Genomic DNA, 16686 nt, shown 5'->3' on the forward strand with positions numbered 1-16686 from the left:
ATGGAAGAGGGTCTTTGCAGACACAACCGAGTTCAGGGGAGGTGGGCCCCGATTCAACGACCGGTATCCCTACAAGAAGAGGGGAGTGTGGACCTGTCTCCAAACCAAGTAATCTCAGAAAGTGCTGGAAATCACCAGAAGCTGGGAAGAGGTAAGGAGGGGGCCTCTCCTAGAGCCTTGGTCCTGCTGACACCCTCGTTTTACACTTCTGGCTTCCACAACTCTGGGAAAATAAATTTCTGTTGTTTCAAGCCACCCAGGTCGCGGTGCTCTGTTGTGACAGCCCTTAGGAGGCTGAGAGTCACGTGTCTGGAGCACTTGGGGCAACGTGTGACGCAGTCTCTAAATTAAAGGGCGGGGAAATGGTAGCTGAGAGGCCAGGAGAGCTGGAGGGCAGGCGGCCACCTGACTGATCAGGACAAACCCAAGTTTGTTTTCTGTTTTGTAAGTGGAGGCGGGGAGAGGCGAGGGCACATGCGGTCGTCACACCTCAAAGTCACTTAAACCTCCTTTAAAAAACCTGGGCTGTGACTGTACGAGGAAGCCTAACAAGGCAGCCCTGCTTCCGAGCTGAAACTGCCTTTTGTTGTCCCAGGCGGATGGGCAGGAACGGGGTCTGGGCGTTCGGGGCCCGTATTGAGCTGATCCTCCCTCGGGTCTCCTCCAGCTGTATTGTGGGCTGCGGCCGCAGGCGTGCGTGTACCCACCAAGAATGTTCTCGTGGCGCATCAGCACAGTCTGGTAGATTTCCGTCTCCCGAAACCAGCTGGCCTCCTCCGTGGTGAAGAATACCTTGACCGCCACCTTCTCCCCACGCCATTTACCCATCCACACTTCTCCATACCGGCCTTTCCCCACTTGCCGAACCATCTGAATCTGCTTGGCGATAGTTCGCTGAACCTGCACGGAAGAAAGCGAAAGGTTTGTGGAAAAGCAGTGGCCGAGGGATGCAGGGGCCTGTCCCCGCCCACGGCACCGCCCGCCCCAGGCCCAGTTTCCGACGTGAAACCACACGCGGCCCGGCCAGGTGGCGGGCTGTCTGCGCCCACCCGGGGCGAGCACCTGGGCAGGCCCGGTGCCCACGGCGCTCCGCACCTGCCCTCCCTCTGTTCTGCGGCTGTGGCAGCATCGTCCTGCAGCAAAACCAGGTGACAGTGACGTCTTCTCTGCAGTCACTGTGCCATCGCACGCTGGCCGCCCGCCTCTCCAGCCTCCTTTGCTATCGTGACCCACCGCGGCCCTCTTGGCCACCCGGAGTCAGCTGCTGGAGCTCAGTGGCGCACGTCCCCGTCCCAGCTTCTCTGCACGTGCAGTCCCTGCGGAGGCCTGTTTCTCTGAGACCCCTTCAGGGCGCATGCACACCTCTCCGCTGCTGCTCTTACAATTATGATTTTATTATTTTTCTACATGTATTGCTTGGATTCTACTTCCTACTCCAGAACACAGACATCGTTTAGGGGGACAACTGAGATAGAAATGCTCTCATTCATTTTTATTGAACCGAAGATGCACGGTTGTTATCGCCACCTGTCATTCTCAGAAGCGCTCGTGGCCATTCCAAATTTCAAAGAACCCCAAGGTTCAGGTTGGAAACACAGTTAAAGTGGACTAGATTTTGTGCATACCTAAACTGACTGGCTTTATGTATCATTTGTTTCAGAATTCTTTTGTAATTTTTAAAGAAAGTCAGGATTATTGAGGTACGGAGCCACAAGCAATAAAATCCACTCTTGGAGAACTGTGTTCCCTCTTGCCTCCTGGAAAGTCAGTTCCCCTTCCTGCCTGCCCCCAGGCCCTTGCTTCACTGATCTGTTTTCTTCCCCCAGTTTTCTCTTTTCTAGAATATCACATAAATGAAGACATGCAGTATGCAGTCTTGTGTCTAGCGTCTTCCACTCAGCAGGACACACTCTGAAAGCCGCCTGTATGGCTGCTGCCTGGATCAGCATCTGTTTACCGAGCACTCACGTTCCACCGTATGACCCAACCACGATCTGTTTCCCATCTACCCACGGGTGGCCTTTTGAGTTGACGACGATTTACGTCTTATGAGTAGAGCTGCTGTGCATGCTCCCATTTGAGCCTCTACGTGGGCACGTCTGCACACCCTTCTGTGGTAAATATGTCGTGGAACAACTGCTTCATGGTAGGAAAGCACAGGTTTCACTTTTCTGTCAACTGTCACCTTGCTTCCCAAAGTGCCTGAAACGTTTTCGCTTCAATCAGCTACGTATGTATGAGATTTCTAGTTCATCCAGATTCTTCCCAGCACTTAATATTCTCGGTCTTAGCCACACTAGCGGATGTGTAGTATCTTGCTTTCATGCTTAATTTGCACGACCCTGCCTTTTCACGTGCTTATTTGCCATTCCTTTCTCTTCTTTTGGGAAGTACCTGTTCGAATCTTTCGTCTTTTTTTTTTTTTTCTTTCGTCTTTTTTTAAAAATTGGGTGTCTTATTACTGAATTGTAAATGTTCTTTATATATTGTCCAACTCACTCTTTCAGATCTGTGTTGCCAGGCTGACTTATTTTTTCCTTTGCTTAAGTGTCTTCTGAATAGGAAAAGCTTTACATTTTGAGAAAGTCTAATTTATCATTTTAAAAAATGATTTCTGTCTTTTGTGTCTTAAGAAACTTTTGCTTAACCCAAGGTGACAATGATTATCTAAAACATTTTCTTATAAAGATTTTTAGACTTTAAGTTTTACATTCAGGTCTATGGATCATTTCAAGGTAATTTCTTATTTGGAGATAAGGGTCAAGATACACGTTTTGGGAAATGGATGCTCAATCTTCCTTGCACCATTTGTGGAACAGACTGTCTTCTCCCCACTGAATTACTCGGGCACCCAAATCAAGTGATATTTGTGTCCATTTCTATACTCTTTATTCTCTTCCACTGATACACATATCTATCCTTAACCTTAAAGATCACATTATATAGGGGCACCTGGGGGGCTCGGCTCAGTGGTTGAGCGTCTGCCTTCAGCTCAGGGCATCATCCCGGAGTCCTGGGATCGAGTCCCTCCTCGGTCTCCCCGCATGGAGCCTGCTTCTCCCTCTGCCTGTGTTTCTGCCTCTCTCTGTGTCTCTCCAGAATAAATAATGAAATCTTAAAAAAAAAAAAAAAAAAGACCACACTACGTTGATTATTGTAGCCTTACACTAGGTCCAGAAATCAGGAAGTGAACCCTCTTTGTTCTTTCTCAAAATTGCTTGGCTCTTCTAGGTCCTTTGAATCTCCATATAAATGTCATATCCGTTTATCAATTTCTACAAAAGTTTGCTCTGATTTTGGATTGAATGGAAATATAAGAATATAAGAAACTAGGTATCAACTTAGGAATAAATAAAATCTTAAAAATTTTTTTTTGTTAAGCTTATTCTTAAATATTTAATGTTTTTTTGAGGCTATTTTAAATTTTTTTTAAATTTTTATTTATTTATGATAGTCACACACAGAGAGAGAGAGAGAGGCAGACATAGGCAGAGGGAGAAGCAGGCTCCATGCACCGGGAGCCCGATGTGGGATTCGATCCCGGGTCTCCAGGATCGCGCCCTGGGCCAAAGGCAGGTGCCAAACCGCTGCACCACCGAGGCTTCCCTTAATGATACTGCTTTTCTAATTCCTAACTGCTCATTGCCAGTGTACCTAAATTCAATGATTTCTGTGCAGTGACCTTATATTCTGCAACCCTGACAAACTCACTTATTGGTTGTTGTAGCTTTATGGTATCACCCTTGAAATTTTTCTGTGTAATCATGTTGTCTGCACATGAAGACAGTTTTACCTTTCCAATTCAATTACAAAATTATTTAATTCAAGAAGTTTAAAAAGATCAATGGATTTACTTTTTTTTTTTTTAAGGTTTTATTTATTTATTCATGAGAGACACAGAGAGAGAGATACAGGCAGAGACACAGGCAGAGGGAGAAGCAGGCTCCATGCAGGGAGCCTGATGCGGGACTCGATCCCGGGACCTCAGGATCATGCCCTGGGCCAAAGGCAGCCGCTTAACCCCCTGAGCCACCCAGGGATCCCAATGGATTTACTTTAAATCAGTGCAACCAAACAACTAAAAATATGTCTGGGTATCTAGTATATGTTAAGTTGAAATAGTTATACTTCTCCCAACCAATGAGTGTAACCTTAGCTGCAAGGAAGTTATACCAGATTCCTCTTCAGGTTGGCTGTTAAAAGCAAAACTTGGGAGCTAACTCTAGCACTGACACAGCACTTCATGATCACATTTTCTTTCCTAACTTTGCCTATGGCTCTTCTTACTACTGTCTATTCTATTTCTTTTGTTTCATATTTCTTATTTTTAACTGATTTCTCCTTTCATGACTGCAGCCATCTTTCTAAATAAGAAGGAAAAAATGTATCTAGTAATGTTCCCTAATCTGTAACAGTTACGCTATCTACCATCATCTAAGGACACATTCTGCACCAGTAAACCATTCATGTTTGTATGGCATTTTATCTTACCAATAAAGGTAGTCCGGATCCACTACCAGAGCTCTGTGACTGGTCAATGAGGTCTTTTAATGATTCTCCAACTGGAATAAATGCTTCATCTTGTTCCAAATCACGATTGTAACGACGTCTGCTTGAGATGCTCTTACAATAATGTCTTTTAAAAAAAGAAGAAAATAGCCTACATTAACATTCCAAAAACTATAAAATTCTAGGATAAGAAAAATCTTGAGGTTGTTACCATCATCTTTCCTTCAGACAGGATCACATCCAAATTAGTCTTATAGGATAATAGCTCCTCTATTAAAATAATGTCCAAAAATAGAGTTTATGAGGTAGAGTTCTATGTACATGTTAAAATGGAAAGATGTCCACGGTGCATTGGTGAGTGAAAAAAAAAAAAAACAGATTAAAAAACAGCATGTAGAGTGTGATTCTAACTAATAAATTAAAAAAATTATATATATATCTTTCTATCTACATACGCCTAAAAAGATCAGAGGAGGGGATCCCTGGGTGGCTCAGTGGTTTAGAGCTACCTTCGGCCCAGGGCGTGATCCTGGAGACCAAAATCGAGTCCCATGTCGGGCTCCCTGCATGGAGCCTGCTTCTCCCTCTGACTGTGTCTCTGCATCTCTCTCTCTCTTTCTGTGGGTCTCTCATGAATAAATACATAAAATCTTAAAAAAAAAATCAGAGGAGATATATAACAAGTTATAAATAACAGCTATTTCCAGGGATGTTGGAGTACTCATTTCCATTGGAATTTGTATTTTGAATTGTATCAAAATTAACAATGAATATAGTTCCCTTTTTAAAAAGGGAAAAGAATTTCATGCAAAAGAAATCAAACAAGTTCTCTGAACTCACTCTGACAGGTCTGAAGTTTTTACAATTTTAAATTATGAAATATTTCAAACATACAAGGTAGAGATTTAACTGCCACCCACATGTAGGCCACTTAAAGACATGTTTATTTTAAATAAATAAATGTTTGAAATATCTGAAGCTCCTGTCATTTCCCTGATAATTCCATTTCCTTCCTTTACTCCTCAGAAAGAAACACTATCCTGAAAGGTGGTTATATCCTTCCTATTTGTTCATCCTTCTACCACGATGTCTATATTCATAAACAACACTGTTTCTCTGGATACAAGTGGACACAAATAACGTAAGTTGTGTTATTACTTGACATCTTGCTTGAAAAAATCTTCCATACGCTTTATGTATTTACCCAGGCCCATACATGTTTACAAACAATAGTTCATATTTATGGATGCAGAGTGGGTCAGACATTGTTCTATGACTCACTGCATCTTTATACAACTCCTAAGAGGTGAATACTATTGCTCCTATTCTACAGATGAGGAAACCATGCCCAGAGGTCCATGATTTGTCCCAAGTTAGACACCACCAAGTAGTGACTCTGGGTCTGGGAGCCACAGCCTCAGTCACTACTTTCTGTCAAGGAAATGATTTAAATGATACCTAGGGTTCTTGTTAGGAATTTACCAAATGAGCTATTTGATAATTCCAAAAGTCTGTTAGTACAAATAGTAATGCAAAAAATATTTGTGTGCCAGCCTCTTGTGCAGAAGTGTAAGAATTTCCTGAAGGTACAAACACTTTCAATTTTAGTGATATCACTAAATTCCTCTCCAAAATGTAATAAATTTATAAAGTATAATAATATTAGTAATAATATTACACTATAAAATATTTATATATTATTATACTTTGTAATACATCACAAAATATTATAATATTAAATGTGCCTTTCTCCGTATTCTAGTGCAAACTTGTAACTGGCACATTTTTAGGCTGTTATCAACCTGATGGACATGAAATAGACTCATTTTCCCCTGACTTCTGAGGAAGTTCATATTTTTTCCTATAGCTCATTTTTTTTTTTCCGTAAACTGCCCCTTGTATTTTTTTTTTTTTTAAATTTTTTATTTATTTATGATAGTCACAGAGAGAGAGAAAGAGGCAGAGACACAGGCGGAGGGAGAAGCAGGCTCCATGCAGCGGGAGCCTGATGTGGGATTCGATCCCGGGTCTCCAGGATCGCGCCCTGGGCCAAAGGCAGGCGCCAAACCGCTGCGCCACCCAGGGATCCCTACCCCTTGTATTTTTTGCCTATTCTGTGACGTGCCTGTTCATGCTATTCAACAAGGATGTTTTATCTTTTTTCTTCATTGATTCATTAGGAGTTCCTTATATAATCTGGATGCTAAACCTTTGATAATTATGCTGTTAAGAGTTTTCCCTCCATCTGTCAGTATCCTGTTGTTCCACTTATAGTGTTTTACATTAGTTTTTAATTTTAATGTTGTTGAATTAAACATCAATGTCCTCCCTTTTTGACACACACTTTTGTGCTTGAAGACTGTCCTCTCAACCCTAATGTCATTAGCACATTTTAAAGGTGTTAAAATTTTGATTCTCTCATTTAGCCCTTTAATCCATTTGGCATTTAGAGTAAAGGATGGAAATTATAGAAAACATCAAGTCAGATTTGTTTTCTCTGTGGACAGCCCAATATACTTATCTATTTTTGAATTTTACTTTTAAAACTTCATATGGGTAATTGACTCAAATGGTTTAAAATTCAAAAGGCAGGGATCCCTGGGTGGCGCAGCGGTTTGGCACCTGCCTTTGGCCCAGGGCGTGATCCTGGAGACCCGGGATCGAGTCCCACATTGGGCTTCCGGTGCATGGAGCCTGCTTCTCCCTCTGCCTGTGTCTCTGCCTCTCTCTCTGTGTGTGACTATCATAAATAAATAAAAATTAAAAATAAAATAAAATAAAATAAAATTCAAAAGGCACAAAAGGATGTGCAGTGAAAAATTTCCTCCTGCCCCATCCCTACACCAACAAGGAGAACTGGAACTCTCTCTAGTAACCTTCAAGAAAGCATTTATGTCTATTTAGATTAAAATATATACATTGTTGTTCACCTCCTCTGCTTTTTTCTCCCCCCCACCTTCCAGAAATAGTAGTAAACCATACACACTGTCCTGCATCTTGCTTTTTCACTTAGCAATACATCTGGGTGGTTATTCCACAATAGTCCATAAAAAGCCTCCTTTTTCCTTTCATGGCTGAACAGTATTCCATTGTATGGCCGTTAACTATTCCTTCACCAGTAACGTTTACATTGTTTCTAGTCTTACTTCATACAAGGCTGAAATGAAAACAGTTTCGGGCATATCTGTATACAAATTGCTAGAAGTTAGAATTGAATTTGGAATTTTGATGTAATGCTCTACTGGTCTCCTTAAAGGTTATACCACTCACAAACCTTCCACCATTGTAGGACAGCCCATCTTCCCCCCACTCTCACCCACACCCTTGTGTTATAACACTTTTAGAACTTTGTTTTTAATTTTATCCAAGCTCTATATTCTTTTTTCAAAAAGTATAATGTTCCTCGTGGCTTAGTAACAAAACAGCAGGTCCCACCTCTCCTCCTTATCTATTTTGCATTTCTTAGAACTGAACACTTTCAACCCCTGTAATCTGATTTAAGGCTGTTAAACAAGTTTCCTTGTTCCTTTGAAGATTTTATTTTTTTAGTAATCTCTATGCCCAACGTGGGGCTCGAACTCACAACCCAGAGATCAAGAGTCGCGTGTTCTTCTCACTGAGCCAGCCAGGTGCCCCAGCTGATAACCTCATTATTTCTAAATAACGTGCTTAGGTTGACATTTTCAGGTTTTCAATCTTAAGCTTTAACTATTGTCTTCACATCATGGAAGATAGCAATTTTAACTCATCATTTAATATCCCTGCCCCTTCCCCAAACAGAAATATTGTCTTCACATCCTCTTAACAAGGTATTTGTTTAGATCAATATTTAGAGTCTGCATTATTCTGACTATGTAAACTCTATCCACACGTGGATCTCACTGTATGTCATGATCTTTTTCTTTCCTACAAACCCTCTCACCCTCCAGGCCATGGGCAAAGGTCCATTACTTCTGAGTTAAAAAGCAGAAGCAGATCTCTGTGCCTCTGGGTCATGTGTAGGAAACACTTCCCTTGCCCCCACTAGGGAAAGATTCACCGATGAAAGAAGTTGTGCAAATCAAAAGACAATGAAGTGACATTTCTTTTTTTTTTAATTTTTATTTATTTATGATAGTCACACACACACACACACACACACACAGAGAGAGAGAGAGAGAGAGAGAGAGAGAGAGAGAGAGAGAGATTGAGGAAGAGACATAGGCAGAGAGAGAAGCAGGCTCCATGCACCGGGAGCCCGACGTGGGATTCGATCCCGGGTCTCCAGGATCGCGCTCTGGGCCAAAGGCAGGCGCTAAACCGCTGCGCCACCCAGGGATCCCTGAAGTGACATTTCTAAAGAAAAAAAGTCAACCCAGAATTCCATATCTAGTGAAAATACCTTTGGAAAATGAAGGCAAAGGTTTTCAAACAAACTAAAGCTGAGAAAACTTATAGCCGGTAAGCCTGTACTCCGAGAAATTGAGTTAAAGGAAGTTCTCAGGCAGAAGGAATATAAAGAATGAAAACTTGGGAAAAATGGATAGTGATGAAAATGGCAAAAATAAATATGAATATAAAATACATTTTTTATTTTCAATCTCTTTTTTTAAAGATTTTATTTATTTATTCATGAGACACAGAGAGAGAGGCAGAGACACAGGCAGAGGAAGAAGCAGGCTCTATGCAGGGAGCCCAACATGGGACTTGATCCCAGGTCTCCAGGATCACCCTCCAGGCCAACGGCAGGCGCTCAACCACTGAGCCACCAGGAGTCCCTGTTTTCAATCTCTTTAAAGCAAACTGGCAGATCTTTTTAAAAGATGTACAATAAAAGTTTATTTTTGTTATCAAATGAATCATTATTTGGCAACATTTTTTGCTACTATTGCTTTAATTTTAAAATCATCTATTTCTTATATTTAACTACTGTGGGACTGGGAGTCCCCTAACAATGGGATGATGGACCAATTAAAAAAATCCAGAAGTAAGTTTTATGTCTGGTAAATCAATCTGTGATTCTGTTTTGCAAGCAGATATTCTGGGCCAAGGGGAGGTTGGTAAACAACAACAAAATTTAATGAGTATCTGTACGCCAAGCCTGAGGGACGCACCAATTCACAATGTTTATTCTAATTAATTCAAGAGAACAGTGGTAATTTATCAGCTGGCCATCATCAATATTAATGGACAAGTAATCTCTGCTACCATTGAGATTCCTGTCCAATGGGAGAGACAGACTTTTAGGCAAATGATTATGAGTAAGTCAACAAATGACTACAAATGTAAATTAACTAAGATGAAAGTGGTAAATGCTTGGGGGGGGCGTGCGTAGATCATGCGATCTAACGATTTTTTTAAATGCCAAAGAAATCACTTACAAAAGAGTTCAGAAATTCCATGTCAGAGGAAAGTACCGGGAACCAGCAAAAAGGTACAGAATTGATCACTAATCTAGAGTGAAGGGAGGCCAGAGAGGAGGTTTTGGAGAAGGTACTGATGTTGAGGGCCATGTTATCATGAATATAAATCAGATTCAAAAAGAATAAATTTGCAAATTTATCCAGACTAGAAGAAAACAGTCATCAGAATAAAAGTAAAGCAAAATATTAATGAGATACATAAAAGAGACTAACCCTACCAAGTCGAAATATATATCCCTCTTTAACATTCATCTTACCCTTTTAGGGTTGCTGTAGATAGTAGCTGCTGTAGAACTTTAAAGTCAAGTTCTAAAATAGCCCAAATTGCTAATTTTGTAAAGCTGATCAACTGAGTCTTTAAGTCAATAAAACTAGTACATAAAATTCAAAAGCTAAATAAATTGGCAGTCATGTGGTTCTCTGTAGTTTTAGTTTAAAATGAAATGAACAGTTGGCAGTATCTGTGTTGTTTTTTTTTTTTTTTAAACAGATTGTGTTTATTTATTCATGAGAGACACATACAGAGAGAGAGAGGCAGAGACACAGGCAGAGGGAGAAGCAGGCTCCATGCAGGGAGCCCGATGTGGGACTCAATCCCAGGTCTCCAGGATCATGCCAAGGGCCAAAGGCAGGTATCAAACCGCTGAGCCACCCGGGCTGCCCACCCTGGTCCTTTTTGTTAATCCTTCCTCACTGTTAGCTTGTGTCAGGGTTAATACCTTGACCTCCGCTGCCAGTGCTCTTCACACTTTTGTGTGACTTTGTGCTTCCACCTGGCATAATTTTCTCTCTACCTGAAGAGTGTCCTTAAACATACTTTGTGGTGCAGATCTGCTGCTGATGAGGTCTTTCAAGCTTCTGTATGTGTGAAAGTCTTTAGTTCTTCATTTTTGAAAATTATTTGCTCTGCATAGAGAATTCTAGGTTCATGACTTTCTTTCCTGGAGTAATTTATTATTTTTATTTTTAATTTTTAAAAATATTTTATTTATTTATTCATAGAGACACAGAGAGACAGAGAGAGAGGCAGAGGGAGAAGCAGGCTCCATGCAGGAAGCCCGATGTGGGACTCGATCCCAGGACTCCAGGATCACACCCTGGGCTGAAGGCAGGCGCTAAACCGCTGAGCCACCCAAGGATCCACTCCCCCGGAGTACTTTATTTAAATAATTTTAAAAAATTATTTATTTATCTGAGAGAGCGAGTGGGGGCAGGGGCAGAGGGTGAGAGAATCATGACCACCACCACCATCCTCCACCCTACCCCCTCCCCGCCCCCTGCACGGAGCCTGCCGGGAAGCTCGATCCCAGTACCCCGAGATCATGACCTGAGCCAAATCAAGAGTCAGTCCCTTAGCCGACTGAGCCCCCCAGAAGCCCCCTTCCTTGAATACTTTAACATGCTGCTCTGCTCTAAGCATGGTTTTTCCTGAAAAGTCGGCTATCATCTTTACCTCTCTTCCTCTATACTTAATCTGCCTTTCTTCTCTGGTCACATTTAAGATATTTTTCTTTATCACTGGTTTTGAGCAATCTGATAATGATGGACCTTGGTGTCATTTTGTTTGTGTTTCTTGTACTTTGGTTCTATGGGTTTACAATTCAATTAAATCAGGAAAAAAATTTGGTCATTATTTAAAAAAATATTTTGCTCTCTCTCCTCTCCTTTGGGAACTCCAATTATATATATAGGGCTGACCCTTAAACAACATGGGTTTGAACCGCACAGGTCTATTTATATGCAGATTTTTTCAATACAGCATAATACCATAAATGTATTTTCTTTTCCTCATTATTTTCTTAATATATTTTCTTTTCTCTAAGAGCTTAGTCTATTTTAAGAATATAGCGTACAGTACACACCACACAAAAAATATGTGTTAATCAAGTGTTTATATTATTGACAAGGCTTCCAATCAATGGTAGGCTATTCATAGGTAAGTTTTTAGGGAGTCAGTTCTACACAGATTTTTGACTGCACAGGGGTTGGGGTCCCCAAACCCTATACTATTCAACACACACACACACACACACACACACACATCCCAGGCTTGAAGTTCCACAGCTCACTGGTACTCAACTCATTTATTTTCAATGGCTTAGTTTATTTAGTGTCTATTGCAATGTCTTCACTCCTCCTCCTATTTTCCTCTACAGTACCGAACTGCCATTAATCTCATCCAGTTTACATTTCATCTCAGATAATACAGATTTCATTGCCTGGAGTTTGATTTGGGTCTTTTTTGTATCTTCCATGTCTCTGTTTCACTTTTTTTTTTCTGTTTCACTTTTTTGAAAATATAAAATACAGTTAAAGAATTATTTTAATGCCCTGTCAGCTCATTCTAAATTCTAGATCAATTCTGGGTTGGTGTTTTTGATTCCTCATTATTGATTCTTTTGGCTGTATTTCTGCACGCCTGCCTGGTGGTTATTGATTGGATGGCAGACATTGTGAATTTTACCTTGTTGGGCGCTGAATATTTTTGTATTTCTCTAAATATTCTTGAATTTTGTTGTAGGATGCAGCTATCTGGAAACAGGACAGTCCTTCTAAGGTGGGACCAGTGTCCTGTTTAGCCTAGGGCTAATTATTCCCCAGACTGAAGCAAGACCCTTCTGAGTACTCTCACCAAAGCCCTGTGAATTATGAGGTTTTCAAGTCCCACAGCTGGTGGGAACAGACACTATTCCCAGGCTTGTGTGAGCATCAAACACTGTTTTCTCCAATCTCTTCAGGCACCCTTTCCCAGCCTTGGGTAGCTTCCTCACTTGTATGTGCTGATTAAGATTCAGCTTGATTGATAGGAACCTTCTGCAGGTATCCAGCCCTCCTTCCCGTGAAGCACTTTCCTCTCCAGTACCCTGTCCTGTGAACTACGGCTGCTATTCCTGCCCAGACTCAACCACATGTCTTGGAGTCAGAGTCCTGTGGGCTACACCTGAGTTCCTCCTGTGTTCTACAGCTAGAAACTCTCTCCAGGCATAAGGTGGTCCATCATAAAGCTCACTTCATTTGTCTCCTAATTTTTAGGGATTAGTATCCTTCAATGCCTGACCAGCACTATTAGTATGTGAGTAGGGTTTACTGATTGTAGGCTTCACCGTAAGATAACTGCCTGGGCCATCCTACTGCGCACACTGGGGCCAGTATGTCTAGGTCTTTTCTCTTGGGCTAGATGGATTTCCCCTGGAAGATTCTTCCTATCTGTATTTTGAACAAGCCCAGCTGGCGGGGTTCTAGGATAGTTGAGGGGCCCACCAATTGGTAAGCAGATGGTCGCTTGACCTCCATGTTTTCACTGTAATACCACACCCTAAGAATCTTTGTTCTTTCCAGAAGATACACTTCTAGCCTTCTGTCAGAGAGATGGTACAGAAGAAAAGGAGTAAGGAATCTCAGCCTCTGTGGTACTGGCCTTATAATGAACCTCGCCTCCTGATATGCACGTCTTTATTTGGTTCCGTTCCATCATATGGTATGGCTGACCTGCGTGACCAGGAGAATGAGGCAGGAGCAATGGGGACCTCTGAGTCTAGATTGTAAATGGCTTTGCAGTCTCCACCTTGATCTCTTGGATCACTCAATCTAGGAGGAAAAAGCCAGGCTTCATGCTGCAAGGACTGTCACTCAGGCAGCTCTGCAGAGGCTCACGTCATAGAACTACAGTTTCCCACCAACCTGTGAGCCTCAGAAGTGAGCGACCTTTATCTGGGAAGGTGAGCTACGAGCTCCAGCCAAGCCTGCAGACGAGCACAGCCTCTTGCTACGTCTGGCTGGATGTCAGGAAAGGTTCTGACACCCCATCAGTTACTCCTGAATTTCTGACCCACAGTGAGAGGTGATAATTGCTGTTTTCAGCCACTATGTTTGGGAATGATTTCTTAATGCAGCATTGCATAACTAACACAGCATCCGACTTTCTAACTGCAGACTTTCAAGCAACCTCTTGGTTTTACTGCCACTCTCAACTCTACTTCCAGAGATAACTGGTACCGCCAATTCTTGAGCTTCTTGGAGAATTCTATGATATAAACTGGTTGCTTTTTTACTTTCTCAAAATTCAGCCTAGGAGTCTGAATTTCTAGGTCTGCAAAGTCACTTGCTACTCATCCAAAAGCTTCACAAGTTCCAAAGTTTTTTGCTGTTATCTCCTGTTGTCCTTGTCCTAGTTGGACAAAAAAGTTAAAAACTCCTTATTGAGTTTTTACTGGAGGCAGCAAAAGTAAGTATGCACAACCTGCCTCTTTATCTAAGAACCTTTGCCAGTTTAACAAGTGAAAAACATTTCAATATGTTTTAATTTATATTTTCCATATTGTGAGTATTCTTGAGTCATCTTATAAATTTTCTTTCAAGAGTTGTATTTCCTTTTAGGTAAGTATGTGTTCATTTTTGGGGGGAGCAGGACTATTTTCCCTCTAAACTGCTAGGTCTTTTTCTTCTTGATTTAAAAAAAGCTCTCCATATTTGAGAAATCAGCTTTCTCTAATACAAGATGCTGATATGTTTCACTGTTTGTATTTTGTTATGGTGGTTTCTGCTACATGGTAAAGTTTTATTTCTATGTAGCTGACACAATTACTTTATTTTATTTTATTGTTTTGTTTTCTTGGGTGTGGCTTTTTTTTTTTTGGCTTCCCAGTTTTGTGTCAGACTCAGAAAGGGCTTCCACACCCAGGGATTTTTTAAAAAAAAATCTTCCATGGTTTGTTCCAGTGCTTTAATCACTTCATTTTACATGTCAAGCTCCAATATAGGTAAAATGTATTACAACGTAGGTAACTGATGAAACTTCATCTTTTTTTTTTTTTAAAGAAAACTTTACTTTTTCTATATAGTTATCTACTACCAAATCCATTTATCGAATCATCCGTCTTTTCCCCAGTGATCTGAAATGTTACCTTTCCATATACTAAATTTCTTTTTTTTTTTAAGATTTTTTTTTTTTTTAAATTTACTCATGAGAGACACACAGAGAGAGAGGCAGAGACACAGGCGGGAGAACCAGGATCCCTGCAGGGAGCCCGATGCAGGACTGGATCCCAGGACTCCGGGCTCACACCCCAAGCCAAAGGCAGACATTCAACCACTGAGCCACCCAGGCATCCCCTAAATTTCTTTATATACTTGGATCTATTTATGGGTCTAGTAACCTGTTTTACTGATCTCTCAGTCTATTCGTACGCCATTAAGACAATGCTTTATTACTGAAGTTTATCCCCTTCTCTAATTATTGTTTTCTTTTGGCAAATGTCTTCTGAAATCATGATTAAACACAAACAGTTCTGAAGCCCCAAATAACTAAAGAATGATAATGTGGTTGGCTTCTTGGGACAGATGTTCAATATTCAGATATAAGAAGTTCAATATGCTATAAATAAGAAAAATCAGAAATACTCATGAACAAAAACAAGAAGTATAGAGTTGGGTTCAATTAACTGATTAGTAGGAAGGTCCTCTTTTCCATTAAGAAAAATATAATCTAGGGGCACCTGGGTGGCTCAGTGGTTAAGTGTCTGCCTCTTGCTCAGGTTATGATCCCTGGTCCTAGGATAGAGCCTTATGTCAGGCTCCCTGCTCAGTGGGGAGTCTACTTCCCCCTCTTCCTCTGCCCCTCCCCTCCGCTTGTGCTCTCTCTCTCTTAAATAAATACAATCTTAAAAAAAAAAAGAAGATTATAATCTAGTTAGTTAAAGGAGACAGAACCAGAGAATACAAGTTAATGGTGTCTGAATTGCATTCAGCGGTCAGTAATTGCTGCATACTGGCTTTTAAAGAGCAACTGCTCATATCTAATATTCAACAAAATATTTTGTATCAAAATAATTATCTTTTTTTTATCAAAATAATTATCTTACTTGTAACAAAAGCAGCTGGAGAAGATGATCATAGCAATTATGCAGACAGCCATAGAAATGAGCACGACCAGCCATCGAATGCTGCCATCAAAAAATGGACCTGACAAGGGAAGTAAACAATGAAGTATACATATTATCTTTCTTTTACATATTAAAAGGGAAAAAGAATTTTTAGTATTAAATTCTAAAAACCCTGCTTGTTATTAAAACCAGAGAAAATATTTCACTGAAAATCACGATCACATTCTTCTTGGCTAACCTACCTATAACAACAGGGGGCAGTGTAGGTTGTAAATACTGGTTACATAAATTGGTCCGACAACATTCTATCGTCCGGCGTAGCTGGGCTTTTGGTGAATCCTAGAGGAAGAGTATTGATAAAATTAAAAATGGCTTGACAGTTTAAGTTGATAATGAGTTTTTAAAAATATTCACAAATACAATTTTAATTCAGTTGAGAGAATAGGACCTCCAAATTTTATGTATAAAAAAAATTGAAAAATTAGAATTTGTGCTCAGTGAAGACTGTGAAATGATTTTTCCTAAGGAAAACATGTATATGGATGGTGTGTTGGAACACTGGACTATAACTAAATTACAAACAAAAGTTCAAAAGTATTTTTCACCAAAACTTTGGCATATCTTAATATATTACTATTCATTTGTTTTTAGTAAAAATGTAAGTCATGGGATCTTTTCCTTAAAAACACGGGTAAGACGTTTAATCACAATGACAAACAAGGAGAGCATACAGGATCTCATGGCAGGCAGTACTGAGACTACTTAAGTGGAGGGTGTCCCAGTTTAAAGAAAGGAGATGCCAGGAAAGGCAGTCAAGTAGAGAGAGAAGATATTGTCTTCTTAAAACAACTACGCTGAAACTAATGAGCCTCATGTAGAAGCCAGTTAAAGCA

At 40.7% G+C, this 16686-nt stretch overlaps 1 protein-coding gene across 1 annotated transcript in view; it reads right to left on the minus strand.

Moving 5' to 3' along the window:
* The window catches only part of BMPR1A (bone morphogenetic protein receptor type 1A), a 140741-nt gene that overhangs the window by 6838 nt on the left and 117217 nt on the right, over positions 1–16686 (minus strand). Inside the window, exons 6-9 of the mRNA XM_041747176.1 lie at positions 16036–16132; positions 15773–15872; positions 4492–4636; positions 708–900 (exon numbers count right to left, since the gene is read on the minus strand). Of these exons, the coding sequence (XP_041603110.1) occupies positions 708–900; positions 4492–4636; positions 15773–15872; positions 16036–16132 (535 nt within the window). The remainder of the gene's footprint in view (positions 1–707; positions 901–4491; positions 4637–15772; positions 15873–16035; positions 16133–16686) is intronic.

This window comes from Vulpes lagopus, chromosome 3 (genome assembly GCF_018345385.1).
Source record: "Vulpes lagopus strain Blue_001 chromosome 3, ASM1834538v1, whole genome shotgun sequence".
Classification (NCBI taxonomy): domain Eukaryota; kingdom Metazoa; phylum Chordata; class Mammalia; order Carnivora; family Canidae; genus Vulpes; species Vulpes lagopus.